The sequence below is a fragment of the Lactuca virosa genome, chromosome 9, assembly GCF_052849685.1.
Source record: "Lactuca virosa cultivar CGN04683 chromosome 9, Lactuca_virosa_CGN04683_v6, whole genome shotgun sequence".
NCBI classification, from domain to species: domain Eukaryota; kingdom Viridiplantae; phylum Streptophyta; class Magnoliopsida; order Asterales; family Asteraceae; genus Lactuca; species Lactuca virosa.
The window spans coordinates 223100086-223127419 of NC_136434.1; the positions used below are offsets into that span (position 1 = coordinate 223100086).

The 27334-nt window shown below is 33.1% G+C and overlaps 1 protein-coding gene across 1 annotated transcript; it reads left to right on the plus strand.

Moving 5' to 3' along the window:
* The first annotated feature begins 20631 nt into the window (after nucleotides 1-20631).
* On the plus strand, nucleotides 20632-24843 carry LOC145138513 (putative amino acid permease 7). Its single transcript, XM_079072594.1, has 7 exons — nucleotides 20632-20831; nucleotides 22747-22835; nucleotides 22928-23255; nucleotides 23332-23546; nucleotides 23640-23773; nucleotides 23874-24101; nucleotides 24253-24843. Exons 2-7 carry the CDS (start codon nucleotides 22763-22765, stop codon nucleotides 24652-24654), a joined length of 1380 nt encoding a protein of 459 aa, XP_078928720.1. The 5' UTR covers nucleotides 20632-20831; nucleotides 22747-22762; the 3' UTR covers nucleotides 24655-24843.
* The last annotated feature ends 2491 nt before the right edge of the window (nucleotides 24844-27334 follow it).

Below are 27334 nucleotides of genomic sequence, written 5' to 3' on the forward strand. Positions count from 1 at the left end.
AAAAACCTATAGCGACAACAAGTCATCGTAATAGATTAAACCTGTGGTGACAACGAGTCGTCGCTATAGGTAACTAATAAAACTATATTTTGACCCCGAAGATATGATTGACAAAATCTATCCGACGAGACCCTCGTGATACCTCGTGACGAAATTGAAATCAACGAGAGTCTCCACTTCGTGGAAGAACCGGTAGAAATCATGGATCGAGAGATCAAAAGAACAAAGCAAAGTCGTATTCCCATTGTGAAGGTCCGCTGGAACGCTAAACGAGGACCCGAATTCACCTGGGAACGCGAGGATCAAATGAAACAAAAGTATCCACATCTCTTCCCAAACTCTCGAAATCCCAGTCAAAATGAAAATTTCGGGACGAAATTCCTTCTAACGGGGGGATGATGTGACAACCGTCAAATTTCGGTCAAGGCAAAGTCAAACTAAGTCAACAAGTCAAACCGGTCAACTCCCTTAACCCTTGTATGTTAGGGTTTAGGTTATGTAATAACTGTACAATTCGCTACTTTAATGAGAAAACATCATTTGGAAAATTCGTGTGTTTGATTTTCCTTAGCCTTTACAGTGCTAAACAACATTGGAAATTTAATAAACCCTACTCAAGATTACTTGACGCTAATAGGATCAAAACCCATACACTACGATATAAATTGACGTTAATAGCAACATAGTATAGTACAACGTTATAACTATAATCCAATTAAATTATGATACCATATTAAAATCAAATCAAAGTATAATGCTCTAATTAAATTAAAAGAATCAAACTTGAATGCTATAATTAAACTTCAAATCAAAGTAGATTGTTATAATCAAATAATAACCTATCTTTTATAAAACTCTATTTTTATAAACTTTACATTAAATTTTATAAAACTCTTATATTAATTATGTAAAAGATGCTTGTGTTAGTGGGAAATTATGAAGACCACCAAAAGCAAAAAGATTATTCCTATGGTCTCCCACTCACACCTCCCATCCACTTTCCTTTCCTTTTTCTCCCAACACATTATTCTCTTCACCACTTAAACCTTCTCTATTCTTTCTCTCACTCTCAATCTCGAAATTCATCCAAGAAATACTCATATTCCAGCCAAGAACAATCTATTATACTCCAATCTTCATCCCTCTTGAAGCATTCAACAAGGTATGTTGTTAAAAGTTTCAAATTCATACAAGAAACAAATGAAATCCACCAAACTATCTAAAACTCATTTTATGCATAAACCTGATTTTTTTCAGAATCCCATCAATAAAATAAGAAGTTCTGGAAATTTTCAGAAAATAACTTATTTTTATTGAATTACTATAATTATTGCAATAAAGTAGGGCAATAATTCACATAAAATACTTTTTGCATTCAATAAATTCTGAGAAAATTCTGGGATGACCCATATATTGATTAAACATAATTTATGAAGTTTCATGCATTTATATTACTGTTTACTATTATTTATGGTTTTATTGATTAATTAATAATGAAATATATAAAAAATACTTCCCATAGTCACAAATATCCGAAACTTATACACTGGGCTCTATATCATGTTATAAAACTATGGTTAATTTTACAGAATTTTTGCGAATCATTTATTATTTTTCCCGAATTTTGTTGTTGTTTAATCATTAAAGTATTAAATAAATACTAAAACAGTTCAGAAAAATATAAAATTTTTACAGTAATTAATATTGTATGAAATAATGATTTCCTAATAATTTCATAATTTTTCAATACTGCTTACTATTTAAAACCATTTTCCTAAGTATTTAAGCATGTAAAAATGCATTTTAATGATTATTTCATATAAATAATTGTTAAAATCTGTAAATAATTATAATTGGGCAAGTTATTATTTTAATAAGAAGTTATTAAAATCTAGCCTAAATTGAAAATATAAATTAACTATGCAAAGTAATTAATTCAATTTAAAATTCATTTAACAAATGAATACCTTAATATTCTAATCAAAATGAATTATTGTTAATTCATCTAATATAAGAATATGTGTCTAATTATTTGTATTAGTACTCTATTCTCGTTTAGCAGTTCCTAAACCAAAACTATTAATTATATTAGGTTCTACGCCATTTTGACCCGAACCGTCTATCGTACGACACACGCATGTCGTTTTGGGACTAATGTGAGTAATCTACCCCATATTTTATAATTTTCAATACTTTTGGGGTGTATCATGTGGTTCTAATATGTTCCAACTTCATTTTATTGTTTTATCACAATTGAGACATTGTTGGGACATTTATACGTGAGTCATTAATTGTATAACTATTGTTTGTTTACGCTACATGTACTTGTAGTGCATTACCATTTTTAGTCTAATCTCCATGACTATGCCCGTATTCTTGAGGTACGTTATGGACAATAATAGCGCTATTGGGTTGACCACCCCGCCTTGGGACGCTAAGGTGATTGATCGCACGTGGTTGAGTGTGTTTGATGATTAGATGCTCCATCCTATATATATATATATATATATATATATATATATATATATATATATATATATATATACATATGTATATATATAAGGTGAGGACTTATTGTTGTTGTTATCATTTGTTAATCAATTTTTGATTTATAAACCGTTATCTCAAATACAATTGTTTGCCGACTTCAAAAGAAAACAAATTTCAAACTATAAATGTTTCAACTTCACAATTTTCTCTACTAAAATTAGATTACTCACCAACTCTCGTAGTCGACCTGTTTTTACCCATGATGCAGATTTGAAGAATGAAGTTGATGAAAAATAGGTTGTGCCTTAGAAATCCACAAGACTATTTAAATTTGATGTAATAAATGTTGTTCGTATTTGGATTTGTATTTGTATGTTGTGGATCTTGTTTGCATACTTAGTACTTAATTGAATCTAATCATATTATAACATAGTTGTCATGAGACTTTGAACAATATATCTGTCACACCCCGATCCTTGTCGGAATCGATCAAGGCGTGATATATTGTTCAAAGTCTCATGACAACTATGTTATAATATGATTAGATTCAATTAAGTACTAAGTATGCAAACAAGATCCACAACATACAAATACAAATCCAAATATGAACAACATTTATTACATCAAATTTAAATAGTCTTGTGGATTTCTAAGGTACAACCTATTTTTCATCAACTTCATTCTTCAAATCTGCATCATGGGTAAAAACAGGTCAACTACGAGAGTTGGTGAGTAATCTAATTTTAGTAGAGAAAATTGTGAAGTTGAAACATTTATAATTTGAAATTTGTTTTCTTTTGAAGTCGGCAAACAATTGTATTTGAGATAACGGTTTATAAATCAAAAATTGATTAACAAATGATAACAACAACAATAAGTCCTCACCCTATATATATATATATATATATATATATATATATATATATATATATATATATATATATATATATATATATATATATATATAGGATGGAGCATCTAATCATCAAACACACTCAACCACGTGCGATCAATCACCTTAGCGTCCCAAGGCGGGTTGGTCAACCCAATAGCGCTATTATTGTCCATAACGTACCTCAAGAATACGGGCATAGTCATGGAGATTAAACTAAAAATGGTAATGCACTACAAGTACATGTAGCGTAAACAAACAATAGTTATACAATTAACGACTCACGTATAAATGTCCCAACAATGTCTCAATTGTGATAAAACAATAAAATGAAGTTTGAACATATTAGAACCACATGATACACCCCAAAAGTATTGAAAATTATAAAATATGGGGTAGATTACTCACATTAGTCCCAAAACGACATGCGTGTGTCGTACGATAGACGGTTCGGGTCAAAATGGCGTAGAACCTAATATAATTAATAGTTTTGGTTTAGGAACTGCTAAACGAGAATAGAGTACTAATACAAATAATTAGACACATATTCTGATATTAGATGAATTAACAATAATTCATTTTGATTAGAATATTAAGGTATTCATTTGTTAAATGAACTTTAAATTGAATTAATTACTTTGCATAATTAATTTATATTTTCAATTTAGGCCAGATTTTAATAATTTCTTATTAAAATAATAACTTGCCCAATTATAATTATTTACAGATTTTAACAATTATTTATATGAAATAATCATTAAAATGCATTTTTACATGCTTAAATACTTAGGAAAATGGTTTTAAATAGTAAACAGTATTGAAAAATTATGAAATTATTAGGAAATCATTATTTCATACAATATTAATTACTGTAAAATTTTTATATTTTTCTGAACTGTTTTAGTATTTATTTAATACTTTAATGATTAAACAACAACAAAATTCGGGAAAAATAATAAATGATTCCCAAAAATTCTGTAAAATTAACCATAGTTTTATAACATGATATAGAGCCCAGTGTATAAGTTTCGGATATTTGTGACTATGGGAAGTGTTTTTTATATATTTCATTATAAATTAATCAATAAAACCATAAATAATAGTAAACAGTAATATAAATGCATGAAACTTCATAAATTATGTTTAATCAATATATGGGTCATCCCAGAATTTTCTCAGAATTTATTGAATGCAAAAAGTATTTTATGTGAATTATTGCCCTACTTTATTGCAATAATTATAGTAATTCAATAAAAATAAGTTATTTTCTGAAAATTTCCAGAACTTCTTATTTTATTGATGGGATTCTGAGAAAAATCAGGTTTATGCATAAAATGAGTTTTAGATAGTTTGGTGGATTTCATTTGTTTCTTGTATGAATTTGAAACTTTTAACAACATACCTTGTTGAATGCTTCAAGAGGGATGAAGACTGGAGTATAATAGATTGTTCTTGGCTGGAATATGAGTATTTCTTGGACGAATTTCGAGATTGAGAGTGAGAGAAAGAATAGAGAAGGTTTAAGTGGTGAAGAGAATAATGTGTTGGGAGAAAAAGGAAAGGAAAGTGGATGAGAGGTGTGAGTGGGAGACCATGGGAATAATCTTTTTGCTTTTGGTGGTCTTCATAATTTCCCACTAACACAAGCATCTTTTACATAATTAATATAAGAGTTTTATAAAATTTAATGTAAAGTTTATAAAAATAGAGTTTTATAAAAGATAGGTTATTATTTGATTATAACAATCTACTTTGATTTGAAGTTTAATTATAGCATTCAAGTTTGATTCTTTTAATTTAATTAGAGCATTATACTTTGATTTGATTTTAATATGGTATCATAATTTAATTGGATTATAGTTATAACGTTGTACTATACTATGTTGCTATTAACGTCAATTTATATCGTAGTGTATGGGTTTTGATCCTATTAGCGTCAAGTAATCTTGAGTAGGGTTTATTAAATTTCTAATGTTGTTTAGCACTGTAAAGGCTAAGGAAAATCAAACACACAAATTTTCCAAATGATGTTTTCTCATTAAAGTAGCGAATTGTACAGTTATTACATAACCTAAACCCTAACATACAAGGGTTAAAGGAGTTGACCGGTTTGACTTGTTGACTTAGTTTGACTTTGCCTTGACCGAAATTTGACGGTTGTCACATCATCCCCCCGTTAGAAGGAATTTTGTCCCGAAATTTTCATTTTGACCGGGATTTCGAGAGTTTGGGAAGAGATGTGGATACTTTTGTTTCATTTGATCCTCGCGTTCCCAGGTGAATTCGGGTCCTCGTTTAGCGTTCCAGCGGACCTTCACAATGGGAATACGACTTTGCTTTGTTCTTTTGATCTCTCGATCCATGATTTCTACCGGTTCTTCCACGAAGTGGAGACTCTCGTTGATTTCAATTTCGTCACGAGGTATCACGAGGGTCTCGTCGGATAGATTTTGTCAATCATATCTTCGGGGTCAAAATATAGTTTTATTAGTTACCTATAGCGACGACTCGTTGTCACCACAGGTTTAATCTATTACGATGACTTGTTGTCGCTATAGGTTTTTAACAAGGGCCAACGACTTACCTATAGCGACACACAAGTCATAATTTGCATGTATGAGGACTTGGAGTACTTTCTAATGAAAAGTGTGCTACTGGGGAAATTGGAAACTGGTACGTAGCTTCAAAGTCAAGAATATGCAGTAGGCATGTGATGCATTAAATGCATGAGGCACACAAGTCATAATTTTCAGCAACATATACGTATATGTGTGTGAATTGAAGAAGAAGGTTACGACTCAAAGAATATATATATTCATTTTCTTCTTCATTTGTTAGATACACAATAACCATAACATCATAGACTATATATATTCAATTTCGTTTGTAATTTTCACTAGTTTATATTCCGCGAGTGTTACCGAAATCATTTATCAATTTTTCAGAAGTGCTTAACTTGTTTTGTTGCATTCTCACAACTTGCTATTAATTACTTCTCCCACTTCACTTATATAAATCATCACATTCTTATCGCGACTTTTAACTTCTCCCTCACAAATGGATCCACCTGCAGATCACCAAAACCCCATAGATGACCTCGATTGGTTTCAATACTTTGATCATCAAGATCTTTTCAGGTATATATAAACGTCACTCATTACACCATCTTTCGCACAGAAAAATGATTTTGTCGACATTGATAAAAACATGGTTTGGATTTGTAGTGATCAAAAAGAGTCTTTCATCGTGTTGGATTTGATTATCTTGAGTTTTTTTTTTTTTTTTTTTGGATTTTTGCAGTGGTGACATGCTCGACCACCGTGATTACGAGTTGTCGGAAAAATTGCATGAAGTGCTCGATCAGAACGTTTCCACAGTACTTAACAAAGATCAAAACATCATTTCTAGAAATGAGTTTCACGATTTTGATCCCCTTAAAGACATAAGCTTATGGGATTGTTGGGAGGATGGTAATTTACCATTGGTTAGTTTCAGTGAAGACTGTAAATCCGGTGGTGAGGCTACATGTAGTTCTAGTGCTGCCACCACTGATCACGGTGGCCGGAAGGTGGCAAAGAGATTGAGACCATTGGAGTTTGAAGAGATAGAGAAGTACTTTGAGATGCCGATAATCATGGCAGCAAAGGAACTAGGGATAGGGTTAACATTGTTGAAGAAAAGATGCAGAGAGCTAAACATAAACAGATGGCCTCATAGAAAACTTACGAGCCTACAATCCCTCATTCAAAATGCCAAGGTAAATTACGATAATAACCTTCTATACATTACTCATGCGTGCATGCCTGCACTTGGTAACCAAAGTAGTTTTGGTATTTTCTAAAATTTTAATTATTAGTTTCTTTATAAACAATGGCCCTAGGCATATTCCACATCAAATCAATTGATTTACTACGATTTCCTGATTTTTATTTATATAAACTTAACTCATTGTAAATTTTGTGAACTCACACGAAAAATATATTGCATCTACCTTTTTTTTTAAAAAAACTAGGAGTTGGGATTAAAGGAGGAGATAGAGACGTTAGAAGGGCACAAGAAGATGATGGAGAAATTGCCAGGTATGGAATTGACAGAAAGAACAAAGAAGCTTAGGCAAGCTTGCTTCAAAGCTATTTATAAGAAGAGAGGACTTAACAATCCTTAGTCCTTACCTTTTCTTTTAGCCATTTTGTTATAATTAGTGGATTTTAATCTACATTGTATGTGTTTTTCTCTTGATAGTTTGATACCCTTTTTAGTTTCATTGTGTTTGTCTATTGATTTTTAATGCAGAAAATTTTGTATAATTTGGGTATTATAGTTTGTATTATGTATTTAGCTATGTTCTAGATTGCCGACACGACTACGCTGACGACTCTATACCAGAGGTCTATATAAATAGACTTATGAATTTAGTAGGAATAACTTGATTATAATCTTGTGATTTGTTCCATGTCTGATCCACTCCTAAGATTCACTCAACATGCCCCCAATTATATGTAATTAAAATTTTATTAGACTGTTGATCCTAATGAGTCTACCCTGAATATCTTCGATCTTCTTTTCTTTGACCTTTGTTTCCACCACATGGGCTAAGAAAGCCATATATTCTTTTCGTAGATATGATCGAGCTTGAGTATATGACATAAGACTAAGCTTTTTCGAATGAGTCTCGCCATAAATACGAAGACTTTGACCGTCGGCGAGAGGAATACGAATGAACTTATCGTAACATACTATTTCAGCATGGTTTTGGGATAGCCAATACATTCCTACGATGATGTCGAAGCTACCAAGTTCCATAGGAACTAAATTGACAGAAAATTTATGACCGCAAAAATCGAAAGTGTAATCTTGGATGACTGCATTGAGTGAAACGTATTTTTCCGTCGGCGACTTCTACGGTAAAGTACTCATCAAGAATCGTGCGAGATGTGTGAAGTATGGGCTCAAATTCCAAAGACACAAAACTTTTAGCGGCACCTGAATCAAAAAGTACTGACGCGTAGCAGTCATTTATGAGAAACGTACCATTTACGACCTTGTTATCGGTCTTTGCTTGGGCTGCGGTAATGACAAAGGCTCGGCCTTTGGGAGCTGGAACCTGCATTGTTGGATTTGCCTGGGCTTGGGTGTTGATGATATTGACTAGCCTACGACACGCGTTTCTGAAATGGGTGGGGTCACCACAGTTGAAGCATGTTCCAGTTGGATACCGGGTTTGTGTTTGCTGATTTGAGGGTAGATAGAGTGGTCGCTGAGTTTTTGGTGCACGACATGTGTCCGCCAAGTGGCCATAGCGACCACAATTCGTATAGAGGCGACACGGGCTGGTGGTCATATGGTGATAGTTACAGTGGTTACAGAGGGGGTGAGGTCCGGTATACGGCTTTTTATTCGGTTGGGCTTGTGGGGTGACTTGGGTGATAGGAGTACCAGGGGTAATAACAGCATGGTTGTGGTGATGACTTTTCCGCTTCTTTTTGTCATGTCGGTGGGAGGACTCGGACTTGACAATTAGGGGGGTCTCAGGGGTCGGCTTTTCAGTTGACATCTTTGAACCCTTGCGTGGGAGGACACCATCGTTCATATTGTCCTCGTTGAGTTGACCTGCTATTTCAATGGCGGATTCTAGGGTAGATGGCCTGCTGCTGGTCACCGAATCACGGATCTGGCGTGGTAACCCTTTGATGTAGCGGCGTATTGCAGTTTTCATAGGTTGAACCATGTGAGGTAGGAGTCTCGAGAGATCATGGAATCTATTGGTGTAGGTCGCATTGTCGCCTCCCACCTGTTTCAGATTCCAGAATTCATCCTCGAGAGTTTGCAATTCGCTGTCAGGGCAGAACTTCTCCATCATGCGTTCCTTTAGTTTTGACCAGGTCATTCCCAAGGCAACAGCCTCTCCCTTTGCCCGTTTTTCTAGGTTCCACCATGTGAGAGCATGACCTTGGAGGCACCCTGTAGCATGACGGACCATCAGGTCCTCAGGACACTCGCTATGGATGAAAGTACTCTCCATTTCTTCAATCCATGTGTGGAGTGCGGTGGCACCATCGATGCCTTTGAAGTAAGGCGGATTGCAGTTACGAAAGTGCTTGAACGAGCAACGAGGAGTGGTTGCTGGAGCTTGTGGCTGAAGAGAATGAAGTTGGGTTGCAATTGTTGGGTAAAATAATTGTAAAACACTTGTTGGGCCATGGTTAGGAGTGTTGGGCACCTTTTGGGCTTTCCATGGTTACTAAATGTGAAACATGTAGCACTTGCGTGGGCCCCCACAAAACTAAGTTTTCACATGCCTTTCCCACTTCTAGGCCCATTAGGGAACTTAATAGTCCAATGAGTTGGCCATTTTGGAGTGTATCCTTTCGGATACGTTTGATAAGGTCGGGTATTTTGATGGCTCAAAAGTAATGTGAATGACGCGCTTTGGCCTATAGGTTTGGGAACTCTCGCCTTTGGTCCCCAGGTAAGCAAACTGGTCCCTCGGTTGATTGGGATGTATACGAATGCTTGCCTAGTCAGGACTTTTGGGCTACCGGCACCTCCCCCTTCCAGTTACTACGCGTCCATTACTATGATCCTACCCAACTAGAGTGGATGACTTTGAATTTCCTATGAGCTTTAAGGAATATATATGTATATACATTTTTTTTACCACTTGAATATGTGTGTGATTTTTCAAAGAAAGAGGAGAATATTCACCAGTGTATGCACACATATAAGTGTCAGGAGTAATACGTATGCACTTAAGGGAGCAATTAACACACAAAGGTATTCCTAGGCTTTTCTAAGTGTGAATTGCATGCAGTTGTGTGTGCATTTTATAAACTAGCATACGAGAGGACCCTAGAGGCTATAGACTAGGTCAAGGCAATTAACCTAATTCTCTATAGTCAAGGGCTCTGATACCAATCTGTCACACCCCGATCCTTGTCGGAATCGATCAAGGCGTGATATATTGTTCAAAGTCTCATGACAACTATGTTATAATATGATTAGATTCAATTAAGTACTAAGTATGCAAACAAGATCCACAACATACAAATACAAATCTAAATACGAACAACATTTATTACATCAAATTTAAATAGTCTTGTGGATTTCTAAGGCACAACCTATTTTTCATCAACTTCATTCTTCAAATCTGCATCATGGGTAAAAACAGGTCAACTACGAGAGTTGGTGAGTAATCTAATTTTAGTAGAGAAAATTGTGAAGTTGAAACATTTATAATTTGAAATTTGTTTTCTTTTGAAGTCGGCAAACAATTGTATTTGAGATAACGGTTTATAAATCAAAAATTGATTAACAAATGATAACAACAACAATAAGTCCTCACCCTATATATATATATATATATATATATATATATATATATATATAGGATGGAGCATCTAATCATCAAACACACTCAACCACGTGCGATCAATCACCTTAGCGTTCCAAGGCGGGGTGGTCAACCCAATAGCGCTATTATTGTCCATAACGTATCTCAAGAATACGGGCATAGTCATGGAGATTAGACTAAAAATGGTAATGCACTACAAGTACATGTAGCGTAAACAAACAATAGTTATACAATTAACGACTCACGTATAAATGTCCCAACAATGTCTCAATTGTGATAAAACAATAAAATGAAGTTGGAACATATTAGAACCACATGATACACCCCAAAAGTATTGAAAATTATAAAATATGGGGTAGATTACTCACATTAGTCCCAAAACGACATGCGTGTGTCGTACGATAGACGGTTCGGGTCAAAATGGCGTAGAACCTAATATAATTAATAGTTTTGGTTTAGGAACTGCTAAACGAGAATAGAGTACTAATACAAATAATTAGACACATATTCTTATATTAGATGAATTAACAATAATTCATTTTGATTAGAATATTAAGGTATTCATTTGTTAAATGAATTTTAAATTGAATTAATTACTTTGCATAATTAATTTATATTTTCAATTTAGGCCAGATTTTAATAATTTCTTATTAAAATAATAACTTGCCCAATTATAATTATTTACAGATTTTAACAATTATTTATATGAAATAATCATTAAAATGCATTTTTACATGCTTAAATACTTAGGAAAATGGTTTTAAATAGTAAACAGTATTGAAAAATTATGAAATTATTAGGAAATCATTATTTCATATAATATTAATTACTGTAAAATTTTTATATTTTTCTGAACTGTTTAGTATTTATTTAATACTTTAATGATTAAACAACAACAAAATTCGGGAAAAATAATAAATGATTCCCAAAAATTCTGTAAAATTAACCATAGTTTTATAACATGATATAGAGCTCAGTGTATAAGTTTTGGATATTTGTGACTATGGGAAGTATTTTTTATATATTTCATTATTAATTAATCAATAAAACCATAAATAATAGTAAACAGTAATATAAATGCATGAAACTTCATAAATTATGTTTAATCAATATATGGATCATCCCAGAATTTTCTCAGAATTTATTGAATGCAAAAAGTATTTTATGTGAATTATTGCCCTACTTTATTGCAATAATTATAGTAATTCAATAAAAATAAGTTATTTTCTGAAAATTTCCAGAACTTCTTATTTTATTGATGGGATTCTGAGAAAAATCAGGTTTATGCATAAAATGAGTTTTAGATAGTTTGGTGGATTTCATTTGTTTCTTGTATGAATTTGAAACTTTTAACAACATACCTTGTTGAATGCTTCAAGAGGGATGAAGATTGGAGTATAATAGATTGTTCTTGTCTGGAATATGAGTATTTCTTGGATGAATTTCGAGATTGAGAGTGAGAGAAAGAATAGAGAAGGTTTAAGTGGTGAAGAGAATAATGTGTTGGGAGAAAAAGGAAAGGAAAGTGGATGGGAGGTGTGAGTGGGAGACCATGGGAATAATCTTTTTGCTTTTGGTGGTCTTCATAATTTCCCACTAACACAAGCATCTTTTATATAATTAATATAAGAGTTTTATAAAATTTAATGTAAAGTTTATAAAAATAGAGTTTTATAAAAGATAGGTTATTATTTGATTATAACAATCTACTTTGATTTGAAGTTTAATTATAGCATTCAAGTTTGATTCTTTTAATTTAATTAGAGCATTATACTTTGATTTGATTTTAATATGGTATCATAATTTAATTGGATTATAGTTATAACGTTGTACTATACTATGTTGCTATTAACGTCAATTTATATCGTAGTGTATGGGTTTTGATCCTATTAGCGTCAAGTAATCTTGAGTAGGGTTTATTAAATTTCCAATGTTGTTTAGCACTGTAAAGGCTAAGGAAAATCAAACACACAAATTTTCCAAATGATGTTTTCTCATTAAAGTAGCAAATTGTACAGTTATTACATAACGTAAACCCTAACATACAAGGGTTAAGGGAGTTGACCGGTTTGACTTGTTGACTTTGCCTTGACCGAAATTTGACGGTTGTCACAGCCGGAACACTTGAAGTGGTCTTCAATAGAGAGTAAAGTCCACATGCTCAAGATACATGATTCGTCAACCAAAAATCAAAAGCGCCAAGTCATAATATCCCATAAAGTGAAGAATGCGAAACAACTTTGTTGATAAATCGTCGTTGCGGTGCAAGCATCACAAAAAATAATATGAAGTCCGACTGTGGTAGGAGTATTCTTCCAATAATAACCGGCATGAAATGAACCAATGTGACAATCCAAGGTTCGGTTGTGGCAAAAATTGGTGTTAAAAAAAATTGGTGTAAAAAAAAATAATTGGTTTTAATAAAAAAAAATTGGCTAAATAAAAAAAATTGGTGTTAAAAAAATTGGTGTAAAAAAAATAATTGGTTTTAATAAAAAAATTGGCTAAATAAAAATAATTGGTGTTAAAAAAAATAGCTGAATAATAAATAATTGGTGTTAAAAAAATTAATTAAAAAAAATAATGCAGAAAAAAAAGGCTGAATAGTAAAAAAAAAATGAAGCTTAAAAAAATAAGAAGGCTAAAAAAAAAGGGGGGGGGGGGCTGATGAGAGGGGAGGAAAAAAGGAGGGGAGGGGAGGAGAAGGAAGAAGGAAGGAAAGGAAGGGAGGAAGGAGGGCTGGTCGAAGGAAGAAGAAGAGAGGGGGAAGGCTGAAGGAGGAGATGAGAGGATCCGAAGTTGAGGAGGGGGGTTGCGGTGGGAGGTGATTGCGGACGAAGTGGGTGCGGTGGAAGGGAGTCTTGGGTGCGGACGGGGCTAGGCTGACTGCGGTAGTTGCGATGCGGTGCAAAGGAGGCCAGCTGCGGTGCGAGCTGCGGTCCGAGACTGCGGGTAGCAGCTACGGTCCGAAGTGGAGAAAGACGCCTGCGGTCCGAACCAAAAAGGAGACTTCGGTCCATCAGCAAGGTAGGGTGGGCTTCGGTTCTAAGCTGCTGACCGAGGCTGCGGATAGGGGTCTGAGAGGACCTCGGATCAAGGCTAATAGGGGGCTGCGGGTAGGCTTCTAAGGAGACTCCGGTAGGCAGTTTTTGGCTGCTATTCTGGGCTCCGAGAATGGCTGAATATATGACGAAAAATGCTATTTTTTTCATGAAAAATGGTACCGCAAAGGCCATTTATTCATATTTTAATGAGAGAATCTTTTTATAAAGCATTCTAAGTCAAAAGTGGGTCTTGGGAAGACAAAAATGAGGAGTGTGCAGGGGGTTTTTAGGGACAAAAGGTTATGGGATTGGACAATGTCACTTGGTTTTTGTCTTTTTGAGGGAGTAAATAGTGGAGTACTCTTTACCCAAAAGAGTAACAAGGACAATATGCTTTATGCAAACACTTAAACACGTTCATATGCACTAATTTGAAGATTCACAGCAACAAATAAAAGGTAGAATGTATGAATATCATACCTTTTATGATGATCATAATAAACATGCTGTAGAAAAAATCTTCTAGAAAAAGTTGCTTTCCTCCACTATCTTCAAGAATAATAAGCCCATAATTTTTGTGTCTTCTCATCCAAGAAAAAGAACTCCTGGAGCAAATTCTTCAACAATTTGGAGACCACAAAAATAATTTCTTCTCCCATTTTTCTTCATTTCTTCAACAGCAACAATAATAATCTTTTAAGAACATCTTTTTCCAGCAACAAATAGAACGAGCAGCAGCAGCAACAATTTATTTTATTAAGTAAGAATCACCCAAAAATAGAACTAAGAACGAACATCATAAAAAAAATTCCGGTTTGAAACCCGAAAATTTTTCTTGCAGAAACACAGAAAAATCACAAGATAATCACCGAACGGGAGTCGTTCGCTTGAACTAATCGTGAGATCTTCAAGGTACGACTCTGATACCAATTGTAGAGACCAATTTTTATACGAACGGTGGATGCGGAAGTAAGATATCTCGAGATTAATCGTGTTTTTGTAAGTATGAACACGAAGAACATATTATGAGTTCATGGAAAAAGGCTAAGAACAAAGAGAGATAATAATATTATTGCATGAAGAACATGGTGGGAGAGAAACTCTCCCTGGGTGGGAGAACCCACCACTTCTCTCTCTCTCTCTCTCTAGATTACATTGTGAGAAGTAAAGTAATCTCTAATCTAAGAAAAAGTGAACTAGCTAAAGTAAGAAATGACAGACTCTCCCTTTATATAGGAGAAAAAGTATTTACACCATAAATACAATAAAAGAAAAATACAACCTAACTATCACTCATTATTTGTAGAGCATTTCCATGCTCCAACAACCTTAACAATACGTTAAATAGCATACAGAAGCAACTTGGACTCGTTAGACGAGTTTCTGAATATACCAGCAAGAACTTCATGTGAAAGTTTTCAAAACTTCTGCTATTGTGTTATCCAGCTGTATAAGGTGGAATATTTACGTTATCCAACATCCACTGACATTTAACTTTTGTACGAAGCGCTACAAGCATGATTACTATCTTGCGGATGAAATATATCAAACATGGACTGTATTTATGAAGTCATATCTACATCTAATAATTGACAAAAAAAAACGATTCAAGGCGGCACAATAATCAACAAGAAAAGACGTAGAACGTGCTTTTAAGGTCCTTGAAGCACGTTTGGACATATTAAAACAGCCGCCACGGTCAATGTCGGCAAAGAGAATGTGAAATATAATGTACGACTGTGTTATACTACACAATATAATATTGCAAGATGAGGGTGCTACGATATCTCATGTGACAGGGTCGTTGACTCAAAATTACGTAATGTTGAAACCCATCATCAACTTCGTTCCGATCTTTCTGATTACATTGAGCATGCCTACATTTCATCTCTGCATAACTAGTTAGTTTTAATTGTCATTTTAGGATTTTAATTATATTGTCTTTTTTTTTTAATTATCTAGTACTTTTGTTATTTATATGATTTTTTAATTAAAAATATATTACGTTTTATTTTATTTTATATTTTCTAATTTAATTAAATTAAAAATAGTTATGTGGTAAAATGAATTGTGTATCTTAGAAAAGATGGATTTTCATATCTTATGCATTGGAAATAATAAAAAATATAAGAGAAAAAATTGACTCTGACAAATTATTTGTGTGACAAATTATTTGAATAGGTTGGTAGGGGTGTAATCTTTACAAAAGCTTGATCAAAGTATCCATATCACACTGACTAAGCATAATGTCATCACTACGTTAGGCAAAATATTTTATATATCTAAATGTATTAAAAAAGCAATAGTCGTAGTTATATATATTTGTTTTTAATAACAAAAAAGAATTGTGTATTTTGTGATTTTTCTCTTACAAATTTGTTGGTATAATTTTTATTCTATATGTTATGTCTTTTACATCAGCAACTTAAAAATCGAAGCGACATAGATGGGGTCGAGATTAAAAGACAAACATGTCACGACATGATAAAAACTTATCTCATTTGATTTTCCTTTTCAAGATTGTTGGTATTAATTTTTTTTCCCTTACGTAATTTCACCTTTATATTAGATAAAAATTACGTTGCCAGGAAATTTTATCTTGTACTAAAGCTCAAAAACTAAAACTTTAAAAGTACAAATATTACTTAAAACACACCTTCTTATTAAAATACTGCACAAGCTTTTGTTACAATGGTGGTGGTGGTGATTGTAGGTGAATGGATTCGATGATCTCAAACTTAGAACTTATGCCCTTATATAGGTGGGCTTACAAACTACTGGACAAGAATAAAAACGTAAGCGATGACGTTTAAACAAGGGTCATTATTTAATTTGTTACATGTGGCCGACAATCTTTATAATTATAAAGATACTTTTAACAAGTGGTGGAGACTAGCTCATAAGTCATAAATCAAGGTGACAAAGAGGGGTGTCGAGATTATAAAAGAAATACAAACATAATTTAGCAATCCGAAAAAATAAATATAACGAGTCACATGAACATGATATGTTTCTCATGTTTACCATTTATGTCTATTCCCTCAATGAACAAAAAAGTCCATGACAGCATGAGACATCTTTTATACTCTGCTTTTTTTTATTCTTCCCACTAGAATCTTCACCTGTAAATATAAAATATGTTGCTATTTTGTTTCAATCAATGACAGACTTCCCTTGACATTTATTACTGTTCTTTGCAAGCTTGCTGATTGTTTTTTCGTCCCTTGAGTCATGTTCTAAATATGTACAAAATCAATCAGATGTAAGTATTTTAGAGCCAATAAATTACCAAATCAAGAAATAAACAAAATACATTGCTATTTCTTGAGTTAAATGCAAGAAAAATATAAAGTATGTTGCTATTCCATCCTATACTTTTTTTACCGAATTAATTTTTGTGTTAAATGCTAGAAATAAAAAGAGTAAGATGCTATTTCTTGCATTCAATTTATTTGTTGACCAAGTTATTTTTTGGGTAATTTTTTAAGTAGTTAGCTAATTAGGGAAAAATCAATAAAAGTATGGTGTTTTTCTTGCATTTTAACCCTGTTGCGTTAAATTTTCAAAATAACATGAGTTGATGTTGAAAGTAGAGAAGCAACGACCAAATATTTTGCAGGAACCTATCACGATTTCATTTAGCATAGTGCATATTAGTTAAGTAACATCCAAGATAGATGAATTCATCAACCCTCATGCATTAGGTAATTACTATTTTCCAGTGAAAAAGAAATTCATAAGCGATGTATATATATATATATATATATATATATATATATATATATATATATATATATATATATATATATATATATATATGCTTAGGTTATTTTGTTTTTACTAACTATTGTGTGCTAGAATGCACAGATCTGGACCAACGGACGGAATTAATCAATGGACATGATTTGAGAGTGTATCCTATTACAATGGGATAACATGTACCATATAATCACACAAATTTTAGCAAAATGATATTTTGGACATTTAACTACATTTATAAAAGGAAATTTTTGGATTTTTAGGGATAATTAATTCTCTTAATTTAAAAAATCTGAATTTTTTTAAATTAATTTAATTTTAATTCTAACGTAATTTGTAAAATAAACGATTTTATTCTGTCAGAATATTTTTTTGTTAGAATGATGTTCTTTCATAATTTTATTCTATTAGAATATTATTGAAGAATAACAAAATTCTTGAATCCGAGGTTGAAAAATAACAACATTCTAATATATTCTTTTACATCCGAACTTAAATACAAATTCATACATACTCTTACAGACTAAAAGTCTTATACATTTTAATATAGTTATAAATATTCTAAAAGAATATCAATAAAAATGAATAACATTCTTAAAAAATAACAACATTCTGCTAGAATACTCTCGTTCTCCATGTTTTCTTTATTTTCCACATCAATGGCAGCCCCTTCAAAACCTAAATCCAAAAAAAAAAAAACATAATCAACTTTAATTAGTATAACTTTCAGTATATTCTAACAGAATAAAACTATAATTCTAACAGAATGTGTTAGACATTAAAGACTTTTAATTTATTCTAACAGAATGTACTCGAGTCACTTGATCAAGTATTCCCCGAGTCACCTGATCCAAATTATCGACTTAATCTAATTACAATGACTACATTGTAGCTAACACAGATGACAGTACTTTAGAAAAAAGTCAGCTTATTACAAGTTAGAATGTGGTAAATATGACAGTTCAAAGATCACAAATGTTTCTGAACGAGTGCTAAAAATACAACTGTAACATCGCATGTTCGAAGGACTATAACTCAACCAATATTAATCAAATTTAAATGACTTCTGAACCTAACTTGTAGCTAACACAAAGGAGAATATGCAGAAACAAATTTCAGATCATTCCAAGCTAGTATGAGAGAGATATGATAGTTCAAATATTACAAAAAAAAATTGGCTGAAATATTTGATTCAAGCATTTTAACAAACATTTGGCGGGCAAAATCAGATGCACAAATCTTTATACTCCATTTGATGAAACATACAACATATGTAATTAATAAATACATGAATGTGACTAAATTTACAATAAAAGAGTGTATACCTTCAAATACTAACAAGTAATTTGTATTATCAAGAGTATGAAGTTACTTCAAAGAAATCAAATTAAATCATTATGTTTATGGAATAACTAATCATAAGCAAAGTCAAAATCACTTCTTGAAAGCATATGTCAGCATTGTTTTCCATGGTGGGTCTGTTTCTTGGATTGTGTTTCAAAAAATGGAAATGGAAGGGGAGCGAGAGATGAGATAGGGCTGAGGAGACAAAACAGATAATAGAGTGCATACCTGGAAGCCGGCTATCTCCAAATTGAAGCTTGGAAGCAGATAAGTACTCGTATGCCATCCTCTTTAAAAAAAAATGTTTCGATGGAGGATGGGGGAACAGGGTATACAGATGAATGAAAAACAAAAAGCCCTAATTTTTAGCTTCAATTTGCAGGGAGTTCGACAGCCTCTTGTCCACTATGAATTGATGGAGCACCTTCTTCTCAACGAGGGTGAGTAGAAACATAAACGGGTGGTGAAGGACAGTTGGTGAAGACGATAGTTGAGGAGGTGGGTGAAGAAGATAATCGTATTGGAGTTTGATGAATACTCTGATATAGAATTAGGGTTATGAAGATGAAGGAACCATGATTTAAGGGATCAAATACGTGATATTCTATTATTTCCTTAATTATAGGATTCCAATTAAATTATTTCCTTAATTAAAAGTACAAAAAGTCTAAAATACCCTTTAATGATTTATTTAATTATTTATTATTTCTTGAATTCTCATTGGTGTATTTAGGCACACAATAGTTGCTAAAAACATTTGAACCTAACTCTCTCTCTCTCTCTCTCTCTCTATATATATATATATATATATATATATATATATGGAAGTGTTTAGTAGGTCATGTGTAAATATTTGTTTTGTTGGTGAACGTCTTTTTGTATGTCTATTTTTTTTATGGAAAGTGATTAATTTTGTATAAATTTTGAGATGCCCTCCCTCCTTGAGGTTGAGGGTTCAAGTCTCGTCTGAGACACATGTGGATTTAGGAGTAGTTTAGGAATATATTGTATTTGCCGTTCAAAAAAAAATATAGTATCTTGAAGCAATGACATAATTCATATCAATTATTTAGCGAAAGTTTTTTTAAGACCAACAAAACTTCTACAAAACTGAAAGATCTTTATACCCAATAATTATTATAGAATGATATTGCTACTGACATATGATCCTATAAAGCCACCTTATAACAAGTTACTACTAATTGATTGTTTATTATAGTAATTTGATTATCTATAAATATAACCAATACTTATATTTAATTGGAAAATTATTATTTTATGAAAATAATATTTTACCAAAATATTGAAAATTATTGTTTCTAGGAAATAATAACAAAAGATAATAGAAACTAGCAAATATCATATGGTATGATTATTAATGTTATATACAATATTTTGAACACTTTGAGTAACCTTTAATTTGCAAAGTAACTACCTAGTTGGAGATTGTGTGAAATACACTCCAATGTAACTCTTTCAAAGAGTGAAAGCTGTAAGTGGAGAGGGGATGGAGGATTTGGAATGTAATCTTACATCTTACATTTCCATATCCTTTCTTTCATGCCATACTTTCATTAAATATGATGTTTGACTTTGGTACACATTTGGTGGTATAAAATGAAAACATTACAAGAGAAAATGGCTAACTCTTTTGATGATTTTCTCTCATCTTTTCTCCTTATATGGGGCTGTCATATTTTCATGAATATGAGCCCCTTCTCCTTTCTCTTCTTCTTGTAATTTTGGTGCTAAAATTAAGAGCTCATATGTTGCTTATCTTTAAGGTTTATTTGGTATAAATCTTAAAGTTTAAGAAAAACATATATACAAGTGAAGACTAACATCTTTGGTGGTACTTTTTTGGTGGATACATGTAGAGAGTTTCTTATTTGGAGCTTCATGTTATCTTCATCAACTTCTTAATTGCCAAAAGAAACCAAATTTTTCAAAGGTTGTAAACTCCTTCCTTTATATGGTTGTTTTTAATCTTTCTAAACTTTGCAAAATAATCTTTGGTGAGTAAAATGGTTTTAGTTTATTCAAATCTAATATTGCTTCCATTTCTAATCATGTTATTTTTGACAATATATTTTTTTCATCAACAACTGAGACATTTTAATTTGATTTCTGTTATTTTATTATTAAATTCCATATACATTTTCATTTTCGTCGTACACTAAATATAACAATCATATATTAAAAATATACAAGCATCAATTGTATAAAAGAATCACACTCGTTTTTATTATTAATATATAAAGATATAAAGTATTATTTAATTTATGATTTTATACCTTAAATATCCGCTGAAGAATATAAATCACGAAATCTATTTTCAACCCTACCACAAGGTACCTATATTATTATACAAAAGCAAGAAAACACTTGTATTTGTTGCATCGCCTTTTTCCTAAACCTAAATCGCAAAACATAACTATTCATCAAAACGAAACTATTTGTTAAAAAGAAATGATTCACAGGTACCCACCTATCACTCGCTGCATTGCGCGAATATCTAATATCTTTTACAATTTTTAAAAACAAAACTTAGTTTTTTGGAAATATTTTTACAACTTATTATTTTATGTTTTTTATATAAAATTAGTTTTTTAAAGATCTATTTTTTTACAATCTTCGTGTTTTTTTTTCTTCTGTTTTCTATAAGATTTTTTGTTTATGTTTTACAGATTGTTTTCTTTTTATGAATTCGTTTTTCTAAGTCTTTTTTTTAAATATTCTTTTAATGCATGAAGTGTTGTAAAAGAATAATTTTTTGTTCTTTTTATATATTTCTTCTTCACAAACCAAAAATACTAAATATAATTAAATCTATTTCGATTGTAAATTATATTTTCTCTAATATACATAAATAACCGAAGTAGTGTTAGACATGCTACACTTTCTTTTAACAAAATCAAAGTACAACCTAGGGTGACAATTTTTGATATGACCCACAATATGACACGAAGATAAACGGCTTTGTGTTGAGTTCTTCTGACCTGCCAACACTTTTATCATACAATACGTGTTCGGGTTTGCAAATAATTTTACGTGTTGACCCGTAAACCCGTTTATTTTATTAGATTAAAAAAATTAGAAAAATATACTTATTAAATAAAGGAGAAAGCAAAGACCAATAAGTAAATATACGATATTTAGACTTATTTCCGGTGACCCATGAATCTGATTATGACTCAAGGACCTGAATCTTACCCGCAAACCCGAACCTAACTCACAAACTCGTATACTTAATTAAACGAATTCCGTAAGTTAACCTGTTAAGTTTTTATGACCCGTCATGACAATTATTACAAACGGAAATGAGTTATGATACTCATCAAAAGAATTTATCCGTCTATTTATTTTTTATTGTTGATAAATTTTGTTCAATAAAAACTAAATTTTAAACTCAAAATCTACAAAAAAAAATATATATATATATATGAATAAAGAAAAAGTTGGACATATATATCTAAACCGCTATCCTTTGTATTTTTATATTTTATTGGACTCGCATCAGTCAACAAGAGCTGATAGTGCACCAACTGGACCATTTTTAGGCGAGCATATCCCATCATACGCTTCCAAATTTTGCAATTTAGAATCCTTGGTTCAGTCATCAGTGCCTATATAGCTTTGTCATGTGCTTCATTCTGTCTCTTTTATCTCTCACTACAAACATCTAACAATAATTATTAGTTTCTACACGAAATTCCAAACATGTTTTAAGAAAATTGTCGCTAATGACAACGAAAAGGGACCAAGAATCTTGACATATTTGCTATACAACAGCAAAGAGCCAACGACTTACGACTCCTTATTCAAACAAAACAAAACCTTATAATTACTTCAGATCCGTTGAACAGAATCTGCGTCTCCAAGATGGCGGTAGAACTTGAACTCCAACCTCTAGATTCCACGAACGACAAAGACGACGACAAGACAATAAGAACTGGTAAAAAACAGAGTAAAAATCACATTTTTTGTGAGTTTTTTTTGGATTATTGAAAAGGGTGTCTGAAACTATATGAATCTAATTGAAACCAGGCACGTTATGGAGCACGATTGCACATATCATAACAGCGGTGATTGGCTCCGGTGTATTGTCGCTGGCTTGGAGCACGGCGCAGCTTGGTTGGATCGGAGGCCCGGTTGCGTTGTTCTGCTTTGCGTTTGTGACGTACGTCTCTGCCACTCTTATGTCAGATTGCTACCGGTCACCTGATCCGGTCACCGGAGCTAGAAACCGGTCTTTTACAGATGCTGTCAGAGTTATCCTCGGTGAAAAACAAGCATGGATATGCGGTTTGCTTCAGTATGTGAGCTTTTATGGAACTGGGATTGCTTATGTGGTGACAACAGCGACGTGTATGAGGTAAAAACGCTCCTAATTACGTTTTCATGTTTCGTGTGATTAATTAACGTCGGCGACTTTTCTTTCTTTCTACAAGGGCGATTCGTAAATCGGGTTGCTATCATACACAAGGACACGATGCTGATTGCGACTACAGAGGCAACATTTACATGTTGTTGTTCGGAGTGGTGGAGGTTGTAATGTCACAGATACCGGATTTCCATAGCATGGTGTGGGTGTCTGTTGTTGCAGCCGCGATGTCGTTTTGCTACGCTTCTATTGGTTTCGGGCTTGGTTGTGCTCAAGTAATTGGTATGATATGATTAGATTAAGTGATTAACAACAAACGCCTTCATAATTCATATTTCAATCTCAGTTTTGATTTATTTCATGACATGAAAACAGAAAATGGTAAGATCGCCGGGAGCATCACTGGAGTTCCGGCTGCTAGTGTAGCTCACAAATTATGGATAACTTTTCAAGCACTTGGGGACATAGCATTCGCGTATCCATATGCTATTATCCTTTTAGAAATTCAGGTTAGAATTTTCGTTATGATAGATGATAATCATAAGATATATATATACATGTTAGCATGTTACGTACATGGTGTTTGATGAAATAAGTTGAAACTTGAAGGATACTGTGAAGTCACCACCACCGGAGAACAAGGTTGCAAAAAGGGCATCGGCGATTGCTATTCTGTTGACGACTTTTTTCTACCTTGGATGTGGATGCTTTGGATATGCAGCCTTTGGGAACGATACACCTGGAAATCTTTTGACAGGATTTGGATTTTACGAGCCTTATTGGCTTGTCGACTTCGCAAATGCATGCATTATAATTCATCTCATCGGAGGATATCAAGTAAACCTTCATTACGTTCTTTCACAACAACATTCACACTTTATCAAAATTTCATCACAAAAGATTTTCTTACATATATTAATTAACACTAAGGTCTTTTTGTAAAGATTGACTAACACATGTACACAACTTTTTTTTATTGAAACAAAAGCTATTCAGCCAGCCAGTATTTGCGTTTTCCGAGAGATGGTTCACCGGAAAGTTCCCCAACAGTGGAATTCTGACGAAATTCTATGAAATGAAGCTGCCATTGTTGCCGGTTTTTCGGTTAAATCTGTTCAGGCTATGTTTCAGAACAGCCTACGTGGCATCAACCACCGGAATTGCGTTGGTGTTTCCATACTTCAATGAGATTCTGGGTGTGTTAGGAGCATTGAACCTGTGGCCATTGGCCATATATTTTCCGGTGGAGATGTATATAGTGCAACGAAGGGTGGAAGCTTGGAGCAGAAAGTGGGTGGTTCTTGAAATATTCAGTGGCGTTTTGATGGTGGTGTCGGTGGTGGCTCTGGTTGGATCAGTAGCTGGACTCATTGAAAAAAAATTCAAGTAATTGAAATCGAGTAACCTTATTATAGTAAATCAATTTCATAGGTTTAGATGCATATTTATAAATGAATTACGAAAATTGTTAGATGCATATTTATGTGATTTTTCCAATGAAAATTATAAATACAAGAATTTTCTCACGGCGACCGGTGGTTAAGTTTGATTTGTAAAATTTCCATATATATATTTTGGGCCTATTTAATGAGATTTTAACATTCTATAATTTCTTATATTTGTTAGGGATATTTATAAAAATCTCTATCACAAAAAAAGAAAAAAAAAATCTACAAAAATAGTCATTGTGTTTAAAAAAATTATAGAAATGTACCCTGCTTTTACATAAATAATTCATGCCAAAAGAAAAATTACAAAAATTATCCATGTGTTATACAAAACTAGAGAAATCATCATTGTCTAATTGGAGAAATGATCATTGTCTAATAACATCTGTGCAAAGAATGTGCAAAGAATGTTATAAAAATTATATGCAAAATATAAGATTAATAAATCAACGCAGGGCGTGGGCCACCCCACTAGTTAACTAATATATTCCACCGGCACCACATTTCAACTTTGATAGAAGTGAGACTCATGATTGACTCAGAAGACATAATCATATTGGATTTAAGAAATTAAATATACGTTATCTTTTCAGAACTAAATACATATAAAAAAATATTTTGTAGATTAAAAGTATGAAATATGATAAAAACGAAAGTTTTAAGTCTATGTATTGCGTCAAGGGGTATTTCTGTAACTTTTTTACATATGGACCATTTGTTTAATTTTCTCTTACATACAAGGACCAATTCTATAAATCTTACATCAGGACCATTACAAGGGCATTTCTTTAATTTTTGTATTAGATGGGGATCATTTTTGTAAATTTTTACACCGACTATTTCTAAAATATTTTCTCAAAACAGAGTCCATCATTGCCAATTTTAAAAGAAAAATCTAGTGAGAGACCATTTTGTCTTAGGATTGTTTTCGTAATTTTTTTTATATAAGGAAATATTTTGAAATTCTTCACAAAAGAGGGACCATTTATGTCATTTTAAAAAAAATTAATATTATTTGACATGACCTTATGCACAATGAATTATACAAAATATTTTGTCATGAGAATTATTTCCACAATTATATACTCCCTTCGTCCCAAAATTTGGGAACGCACTGCGTTCGTTGGGCCAGATTAAACCCTAATGTAGGGTCTTGGACCCTATTTAAAGACCTTAACTCACCTCCAACCCTCAATTCCTTCAGCCTCCATCCTCTCTAACCCTAAGAACAAAACCCTAGCCTCCATTTGAGTGATTCTTGAGCTTCAAAGTGATTTATGTGTGTTTTTGGTGCTTGAGGAAGAAGAAGAAACTTCTTGAAGAGCCATTGCTTGACTTGGAGCTTTTGGATCCAGGCTTTGTGCACCTAGATCTATCTTCTGGAGGTATAAAGTCTCAACCTTGACAACTCTTTCATGTAGATCTAGCTAAGTGGTATTTTGTTATGGTTTTGGTCCCTTTGAGGTGGTTCTTGTGAGTAGAAGTTACTCCAGAACCTTTGAGCTTCATATTTGGTCCTTGTTGAGGTTATGGAATCATAAAGTTTGGATATGATGGGTGTAAACCTTTCATGCATGATTTGGTAGTCAGTTGATGAAGTTTGGGACTTAGGGTTTTGATTTGGGTCCCATTGTGTTATGATAAGTCATAAAGTTGGAAACTTTATGACTTAAGAAGTCCCTTGAAATCAAATCTGGAAGTTTGGATTGAGGTCTTAAGGTATTAAGAAGTTTTAAGACATTTTTGGAGTGATTTTGATCTTTTGGAGTTCATCTTTGGTGATTGGACTTCATTAAGCCATGCAAAGGCTTAAAGCCTCCGACTTTATGGATCAATTCACTTATGTTTAGCTATTATGAGGTTTTGGACATTTGACTTAAAGGATTAAGTCATTGAAATGACTTTTGGGTGGCTGCCGGGAACGCCGTGTGTAACACTGGGGTTCGCCGCGAGTTCCGGCTATGATGCCTGTTTTTGGACCGGCGACGTATGCCGTGCGTACAAGCCATGTACGTCGTGTGTACGTCTGATTAGATGAGAATTGGGCTTTTTGGACTTGGATTCTTTTGGTATGGGATTCAGTTGGGCTGAGTTGTTTCTTTTGGGCGTACTTGTCTTGGGCCCTGTTGGGCCATCAGGTTTTAGGCTGATAATTATTTTGAGAAGGCCTATAATGGGTTTGGGCCCAATTTGGAAAATTGGGCCATGGGTTGGGCCTTGGGTGGTTGTTGGTATTCGGGCTTTTTGGATTATTAGGTTTGGGCCTAAGTCTTTGTACAAACTAGGTAAGGGGTAAATTTGTAACATCCCGGAATTCAGGTATATCTCTTTGGTCCTTTTCTTTCCTCAAGTTGCCAAAATTAGTCCTTCAATAGAATGTTTGGCTTTCGAGTACGCCGGGCGTAAGGGAGAGTACGCTGCGCGTACTCACGAGCGTATTCTTGACGCGGAGTCTACCCAGTACGTTGGGCGTACCATAGTGTACGCTGGGCGTACTAGGTTCAGATTGAAACCCTAATTGTGGGGGTGGGCCCTATATAAGGAACATTATGGCCTCACTTTTAGCCACCATTTCCAGAGAGCAAAACCCTAAGTGGCCCTAACCCTCGTTCTAGAGCTAGT

Excerpts from the sequence above, each read along its gene's own strand:
- LOC145138513 (XM_079072594.1), top strand. The coding sequence starts at position 22,763 with ATGGCGGTAGAACTTGAACTCCAACCTCTAGATTCCACGAACGACAAA. Across the intron at positions 22,836-22,927 it reads CGACAAGACAATAAGAACTG|GCACGTTATGGAGCACGATT; the intron begins GTAAAAAACAGA and ends AATTGAAACCAG. Across the intron at positions 24,102-24,252 it reads ATCTCATCGGAGGATATCAA|CTATTCAGCCAGCCAGTATT; the intron begins GTAAACCTTCAT and ends TTGAAACAAAAG.